At 37.7% G+C, this 25,284-nt stretch overlaps 1 protein-coding gene across 4 annotated transcripts in view; it reads right to left on the bottom strand.

The window, feature by feature from the left end:
• The window catches only part of LOC150088291 (phosphatidylinositol 4-phosphate 5-kinase type-1 alpha-like), a 743,292-nt gene that overhangs the window by 80,021 nt on the left and 637,987 nt on the right, over nt 1-25,284 (bottom strand). For all 4 annotated transcript variants that reach the window (XM_090370677.1, XM_090370676.1, XM_090370679.1 and 1 more), the window contains one exon: nt 20,985-21,178. In XM_090370677.1, coding sequence (XP_090226803.1) covers nt 20,985-21,178 — 194 coding nt within the window. The remainder of the gene's footprint in view (nt 1-20,984; nt 21,179-25,284) is intronic.

The raw sequence follows: 25,284 nt of genomic DNA, 5'->3' as shown, positions 1-25,284 counted from the left end.
TTTGTTCCAGTCAATTTGGATGAAAACTTGACTTCGAATTCTAGCGCTCCAGTTTAATTCCAAGGGGCCAAATATTAGTCTGATCCTGCCATATTTTCCCAATTTTCCTTGGATGTGACTTTAAGTTTGAGTTTAGAGTTAGAATATGGTATTTTGAAGGTGGCATAAACTGGATTTCTGATGTAATTTATCAGATAAATCTGCACATTCATTTCTTGCAATTCCAACATTACTGGGAAGCCAGCATAATCTGACAGTTTGCAGATTTATCCTATACCTTTCTGATTATGAGCTGTATTTATTTTAGAACAGAATGCCACGATTGCTCCCACTTTGAAGCCTTCAAAATGCACTCTAAATTCTGTGTTATTATTCTGTAACGAATTTGATAACAACACTAGCATAGGTGAATTTTTCTGACTAAAAACTATGAGAAAAGTTATATTTCCTACTAGGTGGAATTACTAAATACCATTATCATATTTTTTAAACATGTCAGTTTTCAAAAAAATGCATTGCAGAATTTTCTCCAGTGGATCTAATTTCATTTTAATGAGTGTTACAATTATTTAACTGTCAGATGATCATTAATATATGTATTTATTATTATATATATTTTTAAAGTAACATATCTTTTTTTTTTTTTTTTTGATAACACTGCATTTTGAATGTGTCAGCAGTCATGGTTCCTTTTATTTCATCTGTGGAAATTTTACATAATGAAAACAAAGAATCAATAATTATAAAACGAAAGCACATAATTCTTATTTTTACGGTAGAATTGATGTACAAGACAAATAATGGGCTCTAGGTTGTAATTTCAACCCTTGTGTTGAAAAATGTGAGACAGTCAGTTAATGGAAGATGAAAATCCATTGCATTTAGGCATACCTGTGGTGTTGCATGAATCTAGAAACAATACACTGGATTTACATGTGTTATATTACTGCATACACAATATCCAAATCTACTTTAAGCATTTCACTGATTTGATTAGTAACAAAAGATTAGGAATCTTTGAAAGGTTCCTAATCTTTTGTCACTCAAATTACACTCAAGGTTAAAAAATGCATATTCACGGCACACTGTCATAATATCTGGTCAGACAAGATTGCCCCTTAACACATTCTGTGAAAAAAGGCCTCCGTAGCTAAGTGGTCAGGAGCGGGAGTGCAGTAGCACATGCTCTTTGAGTAGACCGGGGTTCAAGCCCCTGACTGCTGAATACGGTTGATCTGCCAACCCGCAATGGACTAGTGTGGCAGATTATGGTCCATTTCCCTCAGCATGAATTGTTGAGGAGGCTTCCATCCTGCAGTGGGTTGATAATGGCTGCACCTTATCTTTTTTTTTTTTTTTTTTTACATTCTGTGACTGCAGTATAAATGCATTCCTGGCTAGATGTTCCTGCATTACCTCTTTAACAAGTGACTCTATTATTTTCACTGGAACAGAAGTTAAGTTAATAGGTCTAATTATTCATGTCGCCTTTTGAACCCCCCCCCCCTTTGTAAATTGGGGATATATTCACATATCACCAGACCATAGAGACCTACCCTGAATCCAAAGATGCTCTCATAATTATGGCTAATGGCTTCCTTGCCTCTTTTGCTGCCTTCCTTAATATAATTGGATAGATTCCATCCACTCCAGGTGTCTTTTTTACATTCAGCTTCAACAATTTCTCCTCCACTTTCCTGTTGTTATCACAAAACAAAATCATTCAGTCCCATTAGAATTTTAAAGACTTTCAGCATCCCCAACCATAAACAATTCTTTATGTGTGAATGTAGATACAAAATACCTATTAAGTTGGCAACCTGAACAGGACCATCAATGGTTAAATCATTCATATCTAGTGTACCAATGTGATTCATGCTTTTCCTTATGTGTTTAGCATTAGTATAGGCATATGATGCAAGAAAGCAAGCTTATGCAGCATCAGCCAAAAAAAAAACCCTTTCCCATTTCACCCCTCTGTTCATTCCAAATACCTGTCCAGCTCAACGTTAAATTTTTTGAAACTGTCAACTTCCACAATAAAAGATGGAAGTCTGTTCCACCAATCAATATCCGCTGGCTAAAAGCAAACTTCTGCACATCTATCCTACAACTTTCGTTCCTCAGTTTTAATTTATACCCTCTCAGGTGATTATTCTGAGTAAGAGGAAGAATCCCATCAGCACTGAGCATGCTCACACCATTCAAGGCTTTATACACCTCAATCAGATCACCTCGCAGGTGGCTAGTCTCCAGACACTGCAATCTGCAAAACTTAAGCCTTTCTTTGTAAGAGCAACCCTTTGTTCCATTCACTAATCTTGTTGCCCTTCTCTGTACTCGTTCCAGCAGCTCTACATCGCTCTTAAAAGGAGGCCTCCAGACCTGTATACAGTACTCAAGGTGTGGCCTGACCATTGCCTTATACAAGGGGATAATCACCTCCTTATCTCTGCTAGAAAAATTCCTTTCCTGTATCTCATTTACAAGGCACCATGAGCTACTCTTGCAGACCGTCTGCACTGTTCAGAAAATTTCATGTTTGCCTATACAATTGAGGTCTGGATGCGAGGTTAGCCTGTGCAGACGAGCTCCTTGAAGCTCTTGGAACAGAGAAGTTTTTCCTGATTTGTTTTCTGATTTATTAGCTTCAATTGTCATATTAACTTATTTTCTAGAGTAGCTTTATATTCCTAGTTACGATACTTAGTTTAAAGTTTAACTTAGACAGAGATTTCGTAGGTATTACTTAGTATCGGTAACGGTATCAAATCCACGTGTTACAAATTGAACGAGAGGTCTTTTTTTTTTAACCAAATTTAGTCGATTTATTAACCAATTGTTATATCAAATTATCTTCTATAAGTAGATTATAGACCTCGTCAGGATCCTTAGTTTATTCTAAATTGAGATAGCGAGATTTGGAAGCTAATCAATATTTACGAGTCCGTAGAAGTACCGTTCGAGAATTCCCACCATTTTTACACGATAGCATAAGCTTAGCGTAGTATAGTGCATAATATAATATTGTCAATTAATCAGTAAATCTATTAATCTTGATAAACTTTATTGTCAATTAAATTGTATTTTTAACATGTGATACGGAAGTTGTATAAAGGGAACTCGTAGAAAATACTAGATACTGAAAAAAAATATATAACATAACTGTTTTGGGATATAACTTAAGGATTTAATTTTTGTTTTGAAATTTTATTGAATTAAATCGGAATCATGACTCTGACCAGAGCAGCAAAGCAAAAGGCTCAAGCTAATGGGAGTGCTGTGGTTCAGGGGAGCACTGAGGGGGGCAGTTGCCCTCTGAATCACAGTCTTTTAAAATGCACTATTTGCTTGATGTTTGCGGAGCAGTCGGGTACGGGACATGATGCTGCCAAGGGGGGGATGTCTTTGTGTGTGCATGACGTAAGGAGTGCAAGGAAATCAGGCGACAACTGTCTTGAAGGACAGGGTGGATGCCCTCGAAGGAAATAAATTGAGGGGCACTTGGTCATCAGGCAACACAGAGGCAGCCCCCTAGGCAGAATGCGCTGGTCCCAGAGGAACTAGTAGTTGTTGGTGACTCTATTGTCAGGGAAACGGGGAACATGCTTTGTAAAAAGGATAGGTGGAATAGGACCAGGGTATGTCTGCCAGGGGCAAAGGTTGATGACGTTGTAGAGCGGATATCATCTTTTAAGGGCACAAAAGGTGATATAGTTGTACACGTTGGCACTAATGATATTAAGAGTAGGAGACCGGCAGAATTACTTAACAAGTACAGGTCACTGTTGAAAAAAAGCCGTGAATTAGGGTTGAATTTGAAAGTGTCTGCAATTCTGCCCAGACACGATAGGAGGGAGTATATGATGAGAGCCTTGTCGATCAATTCGGCCCTGGGGATATTGTGCAAGGCTCAAGGGGTAGAATTTTTTTCAACCTGGACTGTACTTGTTAACAGGAGAGATTGCTTCTACAGGGATGGGATACACTTAAATAGAAAGGGTGGAAGAATTTTTGCTGATGCTGTCGAGGCAGTGTTAGGTGGGTCGGAAAACTGCTAGTTGGGGGGGGACAAAGACTAATGGATTAACAGTAGCCACTGGCAGAGGTGGAAGTGATTCTTGCACTGCTTCTATTGAAATGAGCAGAAGCCTGAAAAACAAGATTCAGGATATTTCAGAGACTGCTGGGAGTCATTGCAGTACAAGTAAACACATGGGTTGTGTTAGGGTAGCTAAGAATAGAAACAGGTGCATGTATACCTGCGTGTACACCAATGCTAGGAGTTTGGTAAATAAATTTGATGAATTTGAGGTATTGCTCAAAACATCAAAGGCAGATATTGTTGGGATATCAGAGACGTGGTGTCACACAGATATAAGTAATGCGGAACTGGAATTTGGGGAATACAATGTGTATAGAAAGGATAGACAGGACAGGAGGGGAGGAGGGGTTATGCTATTAGTTAAGAAACACATAAAGTCCAAGGAAGTGAAGCCAGTCGACATCGATGGACAGGGCAGTGTCGAGTCAGTTTGGTGTGACATAAGCATAGGGAAATCAAAATTGAGAGTAGGAGTGTGCTATAGGCCTAATGACTCTGATGAGTATAATAAGATATTGTACAGGGAAACAGAGTGGGCCAGTAAATCAGAGTCTTATAATGGGGGATTTTAATTTCCCAGATATTGACTAGAATTTGTGGGTTGGTCACTCGCACACTAGCAAGGCTTTTGTCGATTTATTGGATGATTGTTTTCTACATCAGCATGTTCGTGAGGCAACAAGAGGGAGCAATACTCTTGATCTGATTACCAGTAGTGATTCTTCGTGCATTAAGAATCTGCAGATAAATGAACCACTAGGTGGCAGTGATCACAGTGTGTTGAAGTGGGATTTACTCAAGGAGGTAACTACCATCAGAGGTAAAGGGAAGGGTTTTTGTTTTCGTAAAGGCGACTATGATGGTCTGAGAGAGTATTTAAATTCTATACAGTGGGACCAACTGATGATGTTACCAACAGCAAACTCAAAATGGGAAGCATTCAAGGAACTAATCTTGGAGGCTATCAGGCTTTACATACCAACTAAGAAATATTGTTCAAGGTTTAGGCTTAAATGGTTGTCAGATGAACTAATGAGACATGTGGCAGAGAAGAAAAATGCATGGGATACATACAAATTAATGGGTGACATGGAAGCCTATGATAGATATAAGTTGGTCTGTAACCAAGTTACAAAGGAGATTAGACAGGCAAAGGCAGACTACGAAAAATCCTTGGCAAAGGATGCAAAGAAAAACAGAAAAGAGTTCTTTACATATTTAAACTCAAGAAGGAAAGGGATGAATCAGATTGGTCCACTGGATATTGATGGTTCAACAGTTGAGGAACCTGCTCAGGTGGCTAACAATCTAAACGAGTATTTTGCATCTACATTCACGCACGAGGAGTTATTCAGGAAGGAGAATGATGTAGGTAAAGTAAACATTGGCAGTGAGCTGGATGATTTTGTAATAACTGAGAGGAAAGTGGAGGAGAGATTGTTGAGGATAAACATAAAAAAGGCACCTGGGGTGGATGGGATCTATCCAGTTATATTAAAGGAGGCAGCAAAGTAAGTAAGCAAACCCCTAGCCATAATTATGAGAGCTTCTTTGGACTCAGGGGAGGTACCCATAGAGTGGAGATGTGCAAATGTAACCCCAATTCACAAAGGAGGATCAAAGGCTGACACAAGTAATTATAGACCTGTTAGTTTAACTTCTGTTCCAGGTAAATTAATGGAGGCACTGGTTAAAGAAGCACTGCAGGATCATCTAGACAAGAATTCAGTTATAGCTCAGACGCAGCATGGTTTTGTTAAGGGCAGGTCTTGCCTGACCAATTTAATTGGATACTATGATGTAGTCACAAAAGAACTGGATGCAGGGAATAACTTTGATATTATATATTTGGATCTTAGAAAGTCTTTTGATACTGTTGCACATGGAAGACTGCTGCACAAATTGGAGCAGTGTGGCATTGGAGGCAAATTGCTGCTATGGTTAAGGGGGTGGTTGAGTGGCAGAAGACAGAGAGTGGTAATCAATGGACACTGCTCAACGTGGACTAATGTTATTAGTGGAGTTCCTCAGGGTTCAGTGTTGGGTCCGTTGTTGTTTTCGGTGTTTATGAATGATATTGATGATGGGATATCAAGTTTAATGTCCAAGTTTGCAGATGATACAAAGGTTGGCAGGGTTGTTAAGGACACTACTGACGCTACGCTGCTGCAACAGGATCTGGAAAGGTTGAACAGATGGGCTGAGAGGTGGCAAATGAAGTTTAACATTGACAAATGTAAAGTACTACATATGGGAAACAGTAACCCCAGAGCAACGTATCAACTCTGCGGTACTACACTGACGGTGGTGGAGAATGAAAAGGACCTGGGGGTAATTGTGCAGGCAGATATGAAGTTCTCTGAGCAGTGCAGACGAGCAGCAAGAGTAGCTCATGGTGTCTTGTCAATGATATACAGGAATTTTTCTAGCAGGGATAAGGAGGTGATTATTCCCTTGTATAAGGCCACATCTTGAGTACTGTATACAGGTCAGGAGGCCTCATTTCAAGAAGGATGTAGAGCTGCTGGAATGGGTACAGAGAAGGGCAACAAGATTAGTGAATGGAACAAAGGGTTGCTCTTACGAAGAAAGGCTTAAGTTTTGCAAATTACAGAGTCTGGAGACTAGGCACCGGCGAGGTGATCTGATAGAGGTGTATAAGGCTTTGAATGGTTTGAGCATGCTCAATGCCAATGGGATCCTTCATCTTGCTCAGAATAATCACCTCAGAGGGCATAAATTCAAATTGAGGAATGACGGATGTCGGATAGATGTGTGGAAATTTGCCTTTGGCCAGCGGGTGGTTGGTTGGTGGAACCGACTTCCATCACTTGTTGTTGAAGTTGATAGCCTAAACAAATTTAAAGCTCAACTGGACAGGTATTTCAAACGAACGGAGGGGTGAAATGGGAGTGGTGTGTTTTTTTTTTTTTTTTTTTTTTTTTTTTGGCTGATGCTGAATAAGCTTGCTTTCTTGCATCATATGCCTCTACTAATGCTAATGCTAATGCTAATTACCCCCAAGTCCTTTTCATTCCCTACAATTGTCAGCGTAGTACCACAGAGTTCATACGTTACTCTGCGGTTACTGCTTCCCATATGTAGTACTTTACATTTGTCAATGTTAAACTTCATTTGCCACCTCTGAGCCCATCTGCTCAACTTTTCTAGATCCTGTTGTAGCAGTGTACTGTCATTAGTGTCCTTTACAACCCTGCCAACCTTCGGTTGTAAAAACACAACCTTCGTGGTTGTGTTTTTTTTTTTTTTTTTGGCTGATGCTGAATAAGCTTGCTTTCTTGCATCATATGCCTCTACTAATGCTAATGGTATATCTGCTGTACTGTTAGTGATAATTTTATGATTAAACGTGATGTTGAGGACATGCTGATAAAGGGAATTCAATTTTAGCATAAATAATTCCTCCCTTCTAGTTCTTATGCATAGATCAGGTATATGTGCTAGGATAGAGTTGTGGATATTAGTAAAGCAATGAATCTGGAAATGCTTGTATTAAATTTTCTGTTTGTAGTTGCTACGTTTATTGTGGCTATTCTAGTTATTAATGTCTGATCTATGGAGATTAAGCCTTAGATGTAACTTATTACTTGTTTGGCCAACATATTTCATATTACTGGTAAGGCTTGTTATCAGGTAAACCACATTCCTACATTTGCAAAAGAGGGGTTCAGTAGTATTGTCAGTAATATGCTTAGGGTACATATAGGGGCAAGTGAGATAGTCTATTGTTGCACTTATTGAATTTTAGGTAGGACCGAAAATTATTGGAGTGAGAGGCTGTTACCCCAAAGCTGTCCAGGCTGGAAGCATATGATGCTGTTTTTCTCTATGTAGTGTGTGCAAATTGTGAATGTTCAGTATTTAAAGTATGTATCAAAGAGCTATGCAGAGCATAAGCCACCATGGTCAAATTTATACTACTCTGTCCATGTAGTATGTTATCCAATTGTTGATTATCCACAAAAATGAGAATAATAATGAAAAATTCAAATAAAATGCAAATTAAAATAATAATGGAAAGCAATAAATGTGAATCACTTCAAAATCATCATCATCATCCATTTTCAATCCACTGCAGGATGAAGGCCTCTCCAGCACCTTTCCAGTTCCTTCTGTTTTGAGCAATGGCCATCCATTTACTACCCACAAACTCATGAATTTCATCTATGCATCTCCACTGTTGTCTTCCAGGTTTTCTTCTAGCTCCTCTTGGGTACCATTCTGTTATTTTCTTAGTCCATCTGTCATGATGTCTTCCAGCTATGTGTCCTGCCCAAGACCATTTTTGTTCTTTAGTTTTGATAAGAATGTCCTTTACTTGAGTTTGCTGCCTAATCCATCTGTTTCTCTTCTTATCTAACAGTCTGATTCCCAATATAATTCGTTCCATTCTTCACTGTGTAGTTCTCAGCTTCTCTTCCATTCTTTTGATGAGTGCCTAAGTTTCACCTCAATAAGTCATGGTGGGGAGTATACATTGGTTCATTATTTTACGTTTCAGACAAACTGGGATATTGCTCTTCAGTATGTGACTATATTTACTGAGTGCTATCCATCCAAAATTTATTCTTCTCTTGAATTCCAGTCATTTATTATTATTACAGCTAATAACTTGTCCCAGATCAGTATATGACTCCAACTTTTCAATTACTGCTCCTTCAATCATTATGTCCCTTTCTGTGGCATACTTGTTCATCATTACTTTTGTTTTAGCCATATTCATCTTTAGTCCAAAATCCTTACTAACTCTGCATAACTGATTAAGATTTTCCTCTAATTCTTTGGGATCATGGCTTATGACCACAATGTCATCTGCAAATCGTAAATAGTTTAGGTACTTTCCGTTCACATTGACTCCTTTCTGGGACCAGTCTAATCTTCTGAAAGCTTCCTCAAAGGCAGTAGTAGAGCTTCGGAGATACTGTGTCTCCTTGTCGAACTCCTTTCTCGATTTTAAATTTCCTACTGTCTTTGTCTAGTCAAATAAAGGAGGTAGCTTTCTCATATATTTTCTTCAAAATCATAATATATGGGGTATCTATGCCTTGTCTTTCCAGTGCCCAAAACATTGCCTTATGCTGTATGGAGTCAAATGCCTTTTCATAATCCACAAATGCCAGGCATAATGGTGTTTTAGATTCATTTGCTTTCTCCATTAGCTGTGATATTACATGAAGGCGATCCATAGTTGAGAATCCTGTCCTAAAGCCAGCTTTGCTTTTCGGTTGATTCTCATCAAGTATTCTTTCTAATCTGTTAGTAATGACCCTTGTCAACAACTTGTAGATGTGGGATAACAAGCTAATTGGTCTATAATTTCCAATTTCTGATTTATCTCCTTTCTTATGCAGCAAAACTATGATTGCATTATTCCACTGCTTAGGCATCACACCTTTTCTAATGCATTTTGTGAAGAGCCTTGGCAGTTTTTGCGTTATGTCTCTTCCTCCCAATTTTAACAAACTCTACAGTAACTTCATCTTCCTCCAGGGCTTTCTGATTCTTCATTTTTCATAATTCAGACACAGCATGGGTTTGTTAAGGGAAAGTCTTGTCTGACAAATTTGATAGGATATTATGATGTGGTTACAAAGGAACTGGATGCAAAAAATAATTTTGATATCATATATTTGGATTTCAGGAAAGCTTTTGACACTGCTGAGCATGGAAGACTATTGTACAAATTGGAGCAGAATGGAATTAAGGGTAAGTTTCTACAATGGATAAAAGGATGGTTAAGTGGGAGAAGACAGAGGGTAGTAATCAATGGGTGCTGCTCTTCTTGGACTAATGTTATTAGTGGAGTCCCACAGGGTTCGGTGTTGGGTCCACTGTTGTTTTGTTGTTATGGGAGTTTAATGGTGCATAAGCTACTATGGCTATAATGCGCCTCTGTTGTTTTGTATATTTATCAATGATATTGATGAAGGTATATCAGGCTTAGTGTCGAAGTTTGCAGATGATACAAATGTTGGCAGGGTTGTTAATGACAGTAATGGCAGTGTGCTACTGCAACAGGATCTAGATAATTTGGGCAGATGGGCTAAGAAGTGCCAACTGAAGTTTAACCTTGACAAATGCAAAGTACTGCATATGGGTAGAAGTAACCCAAGAGAAACGTACCAACTGTGTGGTACTACACTTAAGGTGGTAGAAAATGAAAAAGACCTGGGAGTAATTGTGCAGGCAGATATGAAGTTTTCTGAGCAATGCAGACAGGCTGCCAGGGCAGGTCATGGGGTTTTGTCAATGATATATAGGAATTTTGATAGCAGGGAAAAGGAGGTGATTATCTCTCTGTATAAGGCAATGGTCAGGCCACGCCTTGAGTACTGCGTACAGGTCTGGAGGCCTCATTTTAGAAGGAAGTAGAATTACTTTAGCATTAGCATTAGTAGAGGCATATGATGCAAAAAAGCAAGCTTATTCAGAATCAGCCAAAAAAAAAAAAAAAAAAAAAAACAACTACTACTCCCATTTCACCCCTCCGTTCGTTCGAAATACCTGAACAGCTGAGCCTTAAATTTGTTTAGGCTATCAACTTCAACAACAAGCGATGGGAGTCTATTCCACAAACCAACTGCCCGCTGGCTAAAGGCAAATTTCCGCACATCTATCCGACATCCGTCCTTCCTCAATTTGAATTTATGCCCTCTCAGGTGATTATTCTGAGCAAGAGGAAGAATCCCATCGGCATTGAGCATGCTCAAGCCATTCAAAGCCTTATACACCTCTATCAGATCACCTCGCCGATGCCTAGTCTCCAGGCTCTGTAATTTGCAAAACTTAAGCCTTTCTTCGTAAGAGCAACCCTTTGTTCCAATCACGAATCTTGTTGCCCTTCTCTGTACTCGTTCCAGCAGCTCTACATCCTTCTTGAAATGAAGCCTCCAGACCTGTATACAGTACTCAAGGTGTGGAATGACCAATGCCTTATACAAGGGAATAATCACATCCCTGTCCCTGCTAAAAAAATTCCTGTATATCATTGACAAGACACCATGAGCTACTCTTGAAGCTCGTCTGCACTGCACAGAGAACTTCATATCTGCCTGCACAATTACCCCCAGGTCCTTTTCATTCTCTACCACTGCCAGTGTAGTACCACAGAGTTGATACGTTGATCTGGAGTTACTGTTTCCCATATGTAGTACTTTACATTTGTCAATGTTAAACTTCATTTGCCACCTCTCAGCCCATCTGCTCAACCGTTCCAGATCCTGTTGCAGCAGCATAGTATCAGTAGTGTCCTTAACACCCTGCCAACCTTGGTATCGTCTGCAAACTTGGACATTAAGCCTGATACACCATCATCAATATCATTTATAAATACAGAAAACAACAATGGACCCAACACTGAACCCTGAGGAACTCCACTAATAACATTAGTCCACGTTGAGCAGTGTCCATTGATTACCACTCTCTGTCTTCTGCCACTCAACCATCCCTTTATCCATAGCAGCAATTTGCCTCCAATGCCACACTTCTCCAATTTGTGCAGCAGTCTTCCATGCGCAACAGTATCAAAAGCCTTTCTAAGATCCAAATATATAATATCAAAGTTATTCCCTGCATCCAGTTCTTTTGTGACTACATCATAGTATCCAATCAAATTGGTCAGACAAGACCTGCCCTTAACAAAACCATGCTGTGTCTGAGCTATAACTGAATTCTTGTCCAGATGATCCTGCAGTGCTTCTTTAACCAGTGCCTCCATTAATTTTCCTGGAACCGAAGTTAAACTAACAGGTCTATAATTACTTATGTCAGCCTTTGATCCTCCTTTGTGAATTGGGGTTACATTTGCACATCTCCAGTCCATTGGTACCTCCCCTGAGTCGAAAGAAGCTCTCATAATTATGGCTAGGGGTTTGCTTACTTCCTTTGCTGCCTCCTTTAATATAACTGGATAGATCCCATCCACCCCGGGTGCCTTTTTTATGTTTATCCTCAACAATTTCTCCTCCACTTTCCTCTCAGTTATTAGAAAATAATCTAGCTCACTGCCAATGTTAACTTCACCTACGACATTCCCCTTCCTGAATAACTCCTCATGTGTGAATGTAGATGCAAAATACTCGTTTAGATTGTTAACCACCTGAGCTGGATCCTCAACTGTTGAACCATCAACATCCAGTGGACCAATCTGACTCATCCCTTTCCTTCTTTTCAAAGAACTTTTTAAAGAACTCTTTTCTGTTTTTCTTTGCATCCTTTGCCAAGGATTTTTCATAATCTGCCTTTGCCTGCCTAATCTCCTTTGTGACTTGGTTACAGAAAAACATATCTATCATAGGCTTCCATGTCACCCATTAATTTGTATGTATCCCATGCATTTTTCTTCTCTGCCATATGTCTCATTAGTTCATCTGACAACCATTTAGGCCTGAAACTTGAATAATATTTCTTGGTTGGTATGTAAAGCCTGGTAGTTTCCAAGATTAGTTCCTTGAATGCTTCCCATTTTGAATTTGCTGTTGGTAACATCATCAGTTGGTCCCACTGTATAGAATTTAAATACTGTCTCAGACCATCATAGTCGCCTTTAAGAAAGCAAAAACCCTTCCCTTTACCTCTGATGGTAGTTACCTCCTTGAGTAAATCCCACTTCAGCACACTGTGATCACTGCCACCCAGTGGTTCCTTTATCTGCAGATTCCTAATGCATGAAGAATCACTACTGATAATCAGATCAACAGTATTACTCCCTCTAGTTGCCTCCCGAACATGCTGATGTAGAAAACAATCATCCAATAAATCCACAAAAGCCTTGCTAGTGTGTGAGTGACCAACCCACAAATTCCAGTTAATATCTGGGAAATTAAAATCCCCCCTTATAAGACTCTCTGATTTACTGGCCCATTCTATTTCCCTGTACAGTATCTTATTATACTCATCAGAGTCATTAGGCCTACAGCACACTCCTACTCTCAATTTTGATTTACCTATGCTTATGTCACACCAAACTGACTCGACACTGCCCTGTCCATCAATGTCGACTGGCATTACTTCCTTGGATTTTATGTGTTTTTTAACTAATAGCATAACCCCTCCTCCCCTCCTGTCCTGTCTATCCTTTCTATACACATTGTACTCCCCAAATTCCAGTTCTGCATTCCTTATATCTGTGTGACACCACGTCTCTGATATCCCAACAATATCTGCCTTTGATGTTTTGAGCAATACCTCAAATTCATCAAATTTATTTACTAAACTCCTAGCATTGGTGTACACGCAAGTATACATGCACCTGTTTCTATTCTTAGCTACCCTAACACAACCCATGTGTTTACTTGTGCCGCAATGACTTCCAGCGGTCTCTGAAATATCCTGCATCTTGTTTTTCAGGCTTCTGCTCATTCCAATAGAAGCAGTGCAAGAATCTCTTTCACCTCTGCCAGTGGCTTCTGTTAATCCATTAGTCTTTGTCTCCCCCCAAGCTAGCAGTTTTCCGACCCACCTAACACTGCCTCGATAGCATCAGCAAATATTCTTGCACCCTTTCTATTTAAGTGTATCCCATCCCTGTAGAAGCAATCTCTCCTGTTAACAAGTACATTCCAGGCTGAAAAAAATTCTACCCCTTGAGCCTTGCACAATCTTTCCAGGGCCGAATTGATCGACAAGGCTCTCATCATATACTCCCTCCTATCGTGTCTGGGCAGAATTGCAGACACTTTCAAATTCAACCCTACTTCACGGCTTTTTTTCCTTGAGCGTGTACAGAGAAGGGCAACAAGATTGGTGAGGGCAATGAAGGGATCCTCTTATCAAGAGAGGCTTAAGTTCTGCAAATTGCAGTGGCTGGAGACTAGGCACCTGTGCGGTGATCTGATTGAGGTGTATAAGGCCTTGAATGGGTTCAGCACGCTGAATTCTGATGGGATCCTTCCACTTGTTCAGATTACGAACCTAAGGGGGCATAAATTCAAATTAAGAAAAGACAGATGTAGATTGGATGTGCGGAAATTTGCCTTTAGCCAGCGGGTGGTTAATTGCTGGAACAAACTTCCATCTGTCGTTGTGGAAGTTGATAGGTTGAATAAATTTAAGGAGGAACTGGACAGGCATTTGGAGGGAATGGTGTGATTTTTTTTTTTTTGGCTGATGCTGCATAAGCTCATACATTTGCTTTCTTGCATCACATGCCACTACTACTACTACTACTAATACTACTACTGCATGTTCTACCTCACCAGGAAGAATATCGGGTATGTTGTATGTGTTGCTACTTTGCAATCCATCTTCCCCACTGCTGGCATCATTCCCCTGCTCCTTGTATAATTCTCTATTTGATAATTGAGAGCTATTAAGTGCTCGATAATTCCTATGTTCTGTTATATTATAAATCAACAGTTATATAGTTACCTGTATCACCTTTTGAACCCCCTTTGTAATTTGGTGATACATTTGCACACCTGCAGTCCTTGGGGACCTCCCTGGAGTCCAAGGTAGCTCTCATAATTATGGCTAAGGGTTTGCTTACTTCGTTTGCTGACTCCTTTAATATAACTAGATAGATCCCATCCACCCCAAGCACGTTTTTTATGTTTAACTTCAACAATTTCTCCTCCACTTTGCTCTCAGTTATTACAAAATCAATTAGCTCTCTGTTAGAGTTTGATAAACATCTGGCACTCCCCTCATAGAATAACTCCTCATGTGTGAATGCAGGTGCAAAATACTCATTCAGTTTATCAGCTCCCTGAGCATGATCATCAATAGTGAACCCATCTATGTTAAGTGGTTCAATCTGATTCATTCCTTTCCTTCTAGAGTTTACATAAGTAAAGAACTGTTTGCTGTTGTTCTTTGCATTCTTTGCCAAGGATTTCTCATAATCTGCCTTTGCCTGTCTAACCAAGAAGTATTTATGAAGATATTAAGGATAAGTACGGCAAACCCAAAGCCAAGTTCGTGGCAAGCAACGGGTGGTTTAATAGGTTCAAGCATTGCGCTGGTTTCCAAAACGTTAAAGTATATGGTGAAGTCACCACTGCCGATGCTGCATTTGCAGAGAAATTTTGTGATGTGTTGGAAAAAACCCCTTCTAAAGCTCAACAGTTCTCAACTTCTGCAGCGGTGTCCTTATCAGCTGGAGAGTTAATTCTGGCAACGATGCTCGAAAGGTAAAACTTGCTGACGTTATGCCTGTCTCTTCTCTTTTTTTGTAATTTTATAATTTTGAAATTTTTATACATTTGTACACTTTTGTAATTTTTCCTGTGCATGAGGTAAAAAAATTGAATAATTCCATTTACATGTTCGTCAAATATTCCTTTTTTGCTTCTATCAAATTCAGCATGCATAGTTGCGAGTGCGGAATTTCCCTAAATATTTATTTAGGGAAATTCCGACTTGCGTAACCATTGCATAAGTCAGGCAGTTCCTGTACTTAATAATCAAGTATATAATTTGATAATATAAACCAGAGCTGTGATGCTCAATACATTCTATGTTGATTTCAATATTTTTAAAAGAATAAGAGAAGTTTACCTCAATATGATACGTAGAACATTTCCATATGATACTCTCCAGAAATTAAAACGAATATAACATAACATTAAAAAATAAATTGAAACAAATTAAAAATTAATTAAAAGAATTTTACTTCAATAATTACAAAAGGATTTTCCTTCTGAAGCTAACAATGCTTTTCGGCCCTATGTTGTGACAACAGGAATAAAAATTACAGGATATGCGTGGGGATGAATCTTAAATAAAGATTATCAGTCTTCGCACATGCGTATAAAAGACCACGGATTGGAGATTAGATATGGGCAGTGAACAGAATTCTCATGTAATTGAATTTCAACAGTTTCTGCAATTAATAGTTTCATATAATTACATTGGACGCTTAAAGTATTTTGGCCTCGTTAAATGAAAATATATGTTTTTCATTAACGGCATAAAAGGCTAATTCTGATGCTGCTGAATGAGAAGTATGAACTGAGGCCATGTGTTGTTTAAAATGAAAATTCAGAGGGGACCGTGCGGATCTTTGATAAGATGAGTTGCAGTCATCGCAAGAAATGTATACCAAGTCATTTATTTGTGTTGTGAACGAGGAAAGGACTGAGTGATTGTTTTGTATAGTGTGTAATTTCCATATTGGTCTGGACACAATTTTAAATTCAGTGTCTTTAAAGAATCTGTTAAGTTGTTTGTGCCACTGTTCAACATATGGGGACAGAAATAAAGTATTTTTTGATGCTACTATTGTTGGTTGGAGTAGTTCTTTGTATCCTATCTTAGCTTGTATCCTGATTTGGTTTATTGTAGGGGGGGGGGATAAACCCTGTTTAAGAATCTGCTGGTTAATATCTGTATTTCTGAGCTCAAAGCAGATTCTGAAAGATTTGTTGAATATTTATAGGCACTGAGAAATTGATTAAAAATGATAGACCTTTTGTAGGAGAATGTGTGATAGCTGTTATAATGCAGAAGCATACTGGTGTTTGTTGGTTTACGATAGATGTTAAATTGGATTTTATTCAAATCCGGAGTAAGCATGAAATTTAGAAAATTTAATGACTTAGTATCTGTATTTTCCCTTTCCAATGTAAAATTGAGTCTAGGATGAATATTATTAAACAAATGTAAAATGTCTTTTCTACCCTGTATCACATACTATGGGATGTACTGTGTAAGAGACCAACCCACAAGTTCCAATCTATATCTGGGAAGTTAAAATCTTCCATTATAAGACACTGATTTACTGGCCCACTCTATTTCTCTATAACAAACTCCTACTCTCATTTTTGCTTTCCAGTGCTTATGTCACACCAAACTGACTCAACATTGCACTGTCCATCTATGTAAACTGGATGCACTTCCTTAGATTTTATTTGTTTCTTAATTAACAGCATAACTTGTCTTCCCTTCCTATCCCATCTGTCGTTTCTGTACACATTGTACTCCACAAATTCCAATTCTGCATCCTTTATATCTAAGTGGCACCACTTCTCTGATATCCCAACAATATCTGCCTTGGATGTCTTAACCAGCACTTCAAATTCATCAAATCTATTTACTATACTCCTAGCATTGGTGTACATCCAAGTATACATGCCCCTTTTCTTACTCTTAGTTACTCTAAAACAGCCCATATATTTACTGTTTCATGACCCTCAGCAGTTCCTGGAATCATAATGACAGAAGTATTCTAAAAAGGCATATGAAAAGTGAAATAAGAATACAGGAAGAAAACGATCAAGGGAAACAGAATGCGAAAAACAGGAAAAAGATGACAATGACAATAAAGATGACCAAAATCTAAAAAACTCCATACCAGGAGTGAAACAGAAATATCAGTTGAAAGCGATCAAAAAAATGAATTCAAGCCAGAAAAAGGCAGTGATGGTACTTAAACAGTAAGAATTCATATTAATACTGATGAAAACATATTGGATTTTGCTGATAATACATCCAGAAAAGATTTGGTGTGGCCTACTGATCCATATCTTTTTAAAGCTAATAATTTCACCACAACTTTAATAAAAAACATTTTGGATTATGAACCCTGCTGGGAATCAAAGAAGATCAGTATTTTAAATTTGATGATAATTTTTCAAGAAGACATTATTTTTACTATGATGACATTACAAAAAAAAAGTGTTATGCAATCTTGGCTAATTTATTCACCAAAAGCAAAAAAATGTTATTGCTTTTGTTGCTGGTTACATGCTGATAAAAATAATAAACACTACATTAAAATGTGGTCAGACATAAATAACGGCGGATTTACAAATTTTAGAAAAATGACAGCTAAACTAAAACAACATGAGAAATCAGAGATTCAGAAAGAAGCATTTAAAAAACGTGTATGGTGAAATTAAGGATGAAAAAGCTTGTTTTTTTTTTTTTTTGTTTTTTGGTAGTTGTTGGCGCATCGGCTTCTGTGGTCATATTGCACCTCCCAAGGTTTTTGCAGTACTTTTATCCAAGCCCGAGGCGGGAATCGAATCCGCAACCTTTGGGTTGCCGGGCAGGTACTTTACCCACTCGGCTAGCCCGGTCGGCCGATGAAAAAGCAAAGTTCTGTTATAAATTTAGTACAATGGGAAAAAAGAAATCAAATTGCAACTAATAGGGTATAGTACACTCTCTTTAAAATAGAGTGATTTTTTTTGACATGTCAATGTCTGCTGTTAAGGGGACATCATGAAAATGGAGGACATTTCTTAGAACTAGTAAAATTTGTTTCTCACTATTACAATAAGGATTACAATCTTGCAAATCGTTTGCAACAGTGTAAACACAACAAAACATAAGTAAGCCCCCAAATCCAAAACGATTTCATTTACTCATTAGGACAAGAAACTTTAACGTTGATTATCGCTGAAATTAAAAACGCGAAATATTACAGTTTAATTGTAGATATATCTAGATTGGACCAATTTTCTTTTTCATTAAGATATATTGATATTACAGGTTCACTTATGGAGGGATTTCCAAAATTTGATGTTCTTCCTAGTTCACACACTGAGGATTTTACAATTTGATACTGAAATTGTTAAATGATTTAGGCTTAGATTTAAAAGACTGTAGAGGCCAAGGATATGATGGAACAAAAGTAATGTCAGGCAAGGGAATCAGTCTTCAAAAAAAGGATAAAAAAAACCTAGCGCTGCCGGCTGTATATATTCATTGTTGTGTACATTAACTTAAATTTAATTGTTATTGAATCGGTGCAAAGTTGCATTGAAGCCAAAAATTTTTTTGGCATAGTCGAAGCCATTTATACTTTTATAAACAGTGGCTTGCCTCATTTGAAAATACTGGAGGAGGAAAAAGAGCTTTGCAATAGCATGTCTCGCTGTTGAGGCATGCTACACTGAAAAGACATTCAGAAACACAGTGGTCTAGTAGGATATCTAGCTTGATCGCAGAAAAAGAAAACTTACAGGCAATTTACAACAGTTACAAGTTGTGTAAATGGAGAAATTGACTTACCAGTAAAAGCAATGGCTTTGGGATGCAGAATACTATCACATATAGATACATTTGAATTTTACATATTATCATCAATATGGATATTAGTTTTAAACACAACCAATGCTTTATCAAAATTTTCACAGTCTCTATCAATAAATTTAAACGTTGCTGAAGCTCTTATATCTTCCTGCTGAAAATCAGTGAGAATCTTAGATCGGATGAAAAAATTCACAAATAATTTGGAGGAATCAAAACAACTTGCAGCATTATACAATATAACTCCTGAGTTTTGGCAATTTAGAGTAAGAACAAAAAAGAGTTTTTTGATGATAAAACTAAAGATGAGTCAATACAGGATCTCACTGAAAAATTGAAATATGAAACATAAAATGTCAATTTGAACTTAGTAATACAAGATTTTACCGATAGATTTGAAGATTTTTAACAAAAATGTTTCTGCTGAAAGACGTGTTTTGAATAATGAAATAAATTGTCTTTCAGTGCTTTGATTTTTACAGAAATGACACAATAAATGACGACAGTGTTCTTGATGATACAGAAATGACGACAATGTTCTCGCTGTATTTAAATATTTTAATTAATTTATTTTAAAATATTCCAAAATGGAAGAAATAAAATTAGATGATATAATTGCATTTATGATGGCAAATAATTTGGATGTAGTGTATAATAATTTATTAATATTATATAAAATTTTTCTAACAATCCCTGTTATGAGTGCTTCAGCTGAAAGAAGTTTCAGCAGACTGAAACTGATTAACAATTATCTTTGAAGAACAATGGGAGAAGAGAAGCTATCTTTCTTAGCTCTTTTAAGTACTGAGCATGATTTATCATTAGAGTTAAATTACGATAAAGTTCTGGAAAAGTTCTCAAGTATGAAAAAAAGACAAAAAATTTTAAATATACATATTTTTTTAATTTTAAATTTCCTGCCTTTTGTATATTTAATTTTTTTCCCTTGTAATATTTTATTTATGTATCATTTTTGTAGTTCATTTTGTTTCACATGTATATTTTCGTAATTATATATGCATTGCTTATATTTTATACATACCGTATATGATATATGCATGTAATGAATAAAAAACTTAAAATTACTTACTAAATATATTAATAAAATAAACATTTATAAAATAGTTTGTTATTATTTACGTATTTAGTATAATTTTTTGTAATACAGGCATATACAGATATTCTGGCACCTCTTATTTAAAACCAAAAATAACAGGTTGGTTAGCATTAGGCAATTTGTGCCATTTTTTGTGAATATACCTGCTGACAAAAAATGCTGGCTATGGCACTGCTGATGAGAATACTGCTGGGCCAAATTTATACCTTTATGCCAATTAAATCCAGTTCAGATCTGTTATATTAATTATATTATCTTTTTGAATTAGGCATATATTAGGGATCACATTAGAACAAAGGGAGGCCCCTACGGCAGGAGCAGCAGTGCGTAGCACATGCTTCCTGATCAGACCGGGGTTCGAGCCCGTGACCACCAAGTATGGAGGACGCAGAAGGTCAGGGAATGACCACCTCTTATCCCCAGCCCGGATAAAGGGTGAGGGTTGGTGTCAGGAAGGGCATCCGGCCGTAAAAATTTCATGCCAAAACAGTAAAAACGCTGACCGCATATATAATGGGAAAAAGGCGAGGAAAAAAAAAAAATTAGAACAAAGGGAATATTAAAGTTATCATTTTAAAAAAAAAGTAAGAAATGCCTCAAATTAGTATCTGTTGTAGCATCCTAATTTGAAATTTTAACCCAGGTGCCCTCTATGGTACATTTTGTCTATACCTACAAATTTATCCATGTGCCTTTCAATTACTAGAGTGTAAGAGAAAGAGAATGATATTGTATAAGATTTTAAAAAAAAAATTAAAATTAAAATACCTATATCCCCACTAGAGCTTGACTCTGTAAAAGAAGGCGTGCCCTCTGTATGAGTAGGAGTGGAATCTTCTGTACTGCGGGGTGGTGTCCAAGTAACAGTGCGCATGACAGAACCTAAGCCAGTTGTAGTGGAACTGCTAATTTCAGATAACACACTTCCCCTAGTTTCTCTTTTAATGGTTGTCTGAGATAAACTATAATACATAGAAATAAAAATCTATACTGCTATAAAAATATCTGCATTAATCAAAGAAGGTAAATAATAAAATTAATTTAATTAGGCTTAATCAGTATTAGTATTGGAAAAGTAAGTAAAATGCAAAAACTATACATCAGAATAAAAAAAAAAAAAAAAACCTTCATTTGCCCATTCCTTTTAAAAATTTGTGAGCACCACCACCATACTAGAGTTTGCATGTGCATGATTTCCTTGATAAAAAATTTCCTAGCTGACTGATTGACATGAATGGTCCCATTCGATTTGGCCAAAGAGTAATTTATTCAATTTCTCTCGGGCCAAAAGCAAATTTCTGCACATTTATTTTGCAACCATCCTTTTCAATTGAAATGTGTGTAAGCTGAGAAAAAGTAAAGATGCCATCAGCATTTAATTTACATCAATTAGGTCACCACATAAAACAAAAAATCTATAATCTATACTGCTATAAAAATATAAGCATTAATCAAATCAAAGGGTATAGATCTGTTGGAAAGGTTCTGAGATAAGACATGTTGTCGTTGTTGTTGTTGTGTTGGAATTTAACAACACATTGGCTGCCAGGGTCATATTGTGTCTTTCAGTTAATAGGAAATACTAACTTCGTTGTAATAACTGTTATATTGTATGGTATATTCCTATATGATTTTGGAAGGTAAACAGTTCTTATTAGGATCATCTCCAAGAATCTGCAATAATGTTAGTGACACATTAGCACGTTTGAGTGAATATTGAAAAGGCGAGGACAGTCCACTAATAAATGATGAACAGTCAGTTGTACATGATGTGCATTGAGGAGTGCTCTCGTTCATTAAAAGATATAGGTGTATGAGGCGAGTATGCCCAATTCTTAGCCTTCCTAAAATTGTTTCTTCTTGTCTGCTTTTCTGGAAACTGGAGAACCACAGCTTTGGTTCTGGTTTTATTTGGTAGAGTTTGTTTCCTCGATAACCTCTCCAGATTAGCAACCAGCTATTGTAAAATGCTTTATGGATAATGTGTTCGTAATCGGTATATGGAATTTGGAAAGTCTGCGAAATAGCAATATCTGGATGTTTGGCTGCAAGATCTGCTCTTTCATTTCCTGCTATCTCAAAATTCCCCGGGATCCAGCAGAATGTCACAGTTTGGTTCAATTCATTAGAAGCAAGAATGTTTTGTTTTATTACAGGGTGCGAGGAGTTGATATTACTACTTATAGCAGAGACAGTACTGAGTGAGTACTGTTTCACTCAGTACTGTCTTTGATATACACTGAGTGTATATCAAAGCAGATGTAATTGGAAGTTCCGTAATATGATCCAGGACTAAGTTTACAGCAAAAAGCTCAGCAGTGCAGATACTGCATTCTACTGGCTATGAGACAGAAGTGGTGAGTAATGGAAAGATTACCGCAGCACCTACTTGGGTCTGTTTTTGATCCATCTGTATAGATTTCACATGCCTATGAGTTAGAAAGCGATAGAAAGCAAGCAGCTGTGCAATATTGGAAGGAGACAATGTGTTCTTTCCCTACTATTGAAAAGTCATAAATTGCACAGATATTTGTCCAAGGTGGATCTGATGGTGTCATACCCTGAAATATATTACCGATTTCTATATTCCATGATTGAGTCAATTTTTTAAGTCTAAGTGGAGCAAGTCGGTTTTCATTTGGTTTACTGTTGTAAAATGACCCCCATTCAGTATTGTACAGCCATCTCCAATCAGAATGCCTTTCTAAGATCCTACGTGGGTACTGGATAAAGCACTTGCAGCTTCCCGCTAGAAAATTACATTCTCTCATCTTGAGGGTGAAAATACCCATCCCCTCCTTTTTACAAAGCGGCTCAATATGCCACATCATGTGCCAGGTTTGTGGCAGCTACTATGTGGGGGGGAAACTTCCAAGAGACTTCAGGACTGCATCTCAGAACACGAGAGAGCCATCCAGTTGTTGTTGTTTTTAGTATTTGGTTTAACAACACAAGGGATACTGAGGCCAAATTGTGTCTGCTCAGTTTATTTAGTTGAAATATTCCACTGTAGATGTTAAATTAAATACTCCTGTATAGGCCAATACATTTTAAATAAATTATAAGTTTTTCTATGTTTGCATCATTTCCCAGAATATGAGTTAAATCATGTGAGACGTTCAGCCTAGAGACCGACTGAAAAGTGTTTGACCGTATGGTTGAATATAAAGGACAATCAAACAGAAAATACCTAACCATAAGTTGACTGTCGCAGGATGAACACTGGAGTGGATCTTCTCCCAGTAGCAGGAACAGATGTGTATGATGAGTGTGTCGAATTCTGAGTCTTGCCAGTACCACTTCCTCTCGTCTGTTTTGTCGAAAGCCTGAGAGCCACAGCTTTGGTTCTTGTTTTATCTGGTAAAGTTTGCTGTTAATATTGCTTTTCCAGATCTGTGACCAGTTGCCATAACTTGATTTGAGAATAGCAGGCTGAGGATATTGTGGGAGAGTGGGTTGAGGATGTTTAGCTGCAAGGTCCACACTTTCATTTCCTGGAATGACAGAATGGCCAGGGATCCAGCAAAAACTGATTGACTGATTGGACAAGCTGCAGGAAAATAGCTGAGAATGAATGTATTTCAATGTAGGATGAGATGAGAAATTCTTCCTTATGGCACTGAGTGAGTCGGTATAAATTATGGCAGGTGAGATTAGGTGGTAGATGACTTTCATCAACCGGTGAAATACCACCACTTTGCTTATTGGAGGCTTGAAGTGGTGAAACCCATGTTTAGTCTCTAGAGCAAAGTTTCCGGCATCCCCCTCCCCCCATACTTCTCCTCCAACCCATGCACGGTACTAAGTACTATAGGTTTTGATACCTTTCGTGTTTGGGGTTTTCATAAAAAAAAAAAAAAAAAGTTCAATAATTTTACTAAGTGCTAATTTGATGGCATATAATTCAGCAGTGAAGACGCTTCAGGCTAATGGTAGTGAGGCTGTAACCATAAGAGAAAGAAAAACTGCAGCAGCACTAATTGTACTGGTTGTTTTGGATCCATCAGTATAGATTTTACAGGCATGGGAGTTCAGAGTAGTGTGGGCTAAGTGCAACTGCCTGATATTAAAGGTATTACAGTATTCTTCCCCCACCCAGAAAGTGTGTATCATGAGAGGCAGAAACGTATGTCCAAGGTGGAATAGGTGCAGTTGCATCCTACTCTGAGAAAGCTCTTTAATTCTGAGTGAAGCAGGTCTATTTTCATTTGGCTTGCTCTCATAGAACAAATCCCACTGAGTATTATAAAGATACTCCCAACTGGGGTGCGATGGAAGACTCTGGACCTTAGCAGCGTAGCAAAGCAGTAATGATTTCCTATGAAGATGTAATGGAGGATCATGTGCTTCGATATAAAGAGTTTGGATTGGAGAAGTCCTGAAAGCACCCAATGCAGTCCTGAGAGCACTGTGCTGGATAACATTTAGATGTTGTAAAGTAGTGGTCCTGGCAAAGTCACAGATTGGACAACAATGATTTGGCCATGAATGAATTAAAGTTCTATAGAGATGCAGTAGAGTATACTGATCGGTGCCCCATGACAAAGCCGAGACTGACTGCAGTATATTCAGATGCTTTAGACATGAATTTCTTAAATGAGAAATGTGAGCTTCGAAGTTCAGCTTGCTGTCTAATATCAGTCCAAGAAATTTAACGGTACTAACAAGCAGGATTGGAATATTGTTTATTTGTAGTTTCGGATTGGGATGGAGGGCTCGTTTCTTGCAAAAGTGAGTGACAGTGCATTTCTTTTCTGATAGTCGGTAGCCATTCTGTGAAATCCAGGATTGTATTTTCGTAATGGCAAGTTGAAGCTGCTTATATATTCATACTTTGGAAACAATGGTAACAGGAAATGGTAAGATCATCTGCATACATGTAACTTTCAACAGTTTTTGGGATATATATAGAGAGAGAGAGAGAGAGAGATAATCTTTAATGCCCTTCACGGCCAAAAAGCCAGGGGTTTACATTTTCAATCCGAGTTAGCAGCACAACATATCTCATGTTGTGCTGCTAACTCGGATTGAAAATAGTGTTGGATTAAGTATTGATCCCTGAGGGACT

Source organism: Mastigoproctus giganteus, chromosome 3 (genome assembly GCF_048544385.1).
Source record: "Mastigoproctus giganteus isolate SK-2022 chromosome 3, ASM4854438v1, whole genome shotgun sequence".
In the NCBI taxonomy this organism is placed as follows: Eukaryota; Metazoa; Arthropoda; class Arachnida; order Uropygi; family Thelyphonidae; genus Mastigoproctus; species Mastigoproctus giganteus.
The sequence above is the reverse complement of the archived record's forward strand: the minus strand, read 5'-3'. Positions and strand labels throughout refer to the sequence as shown.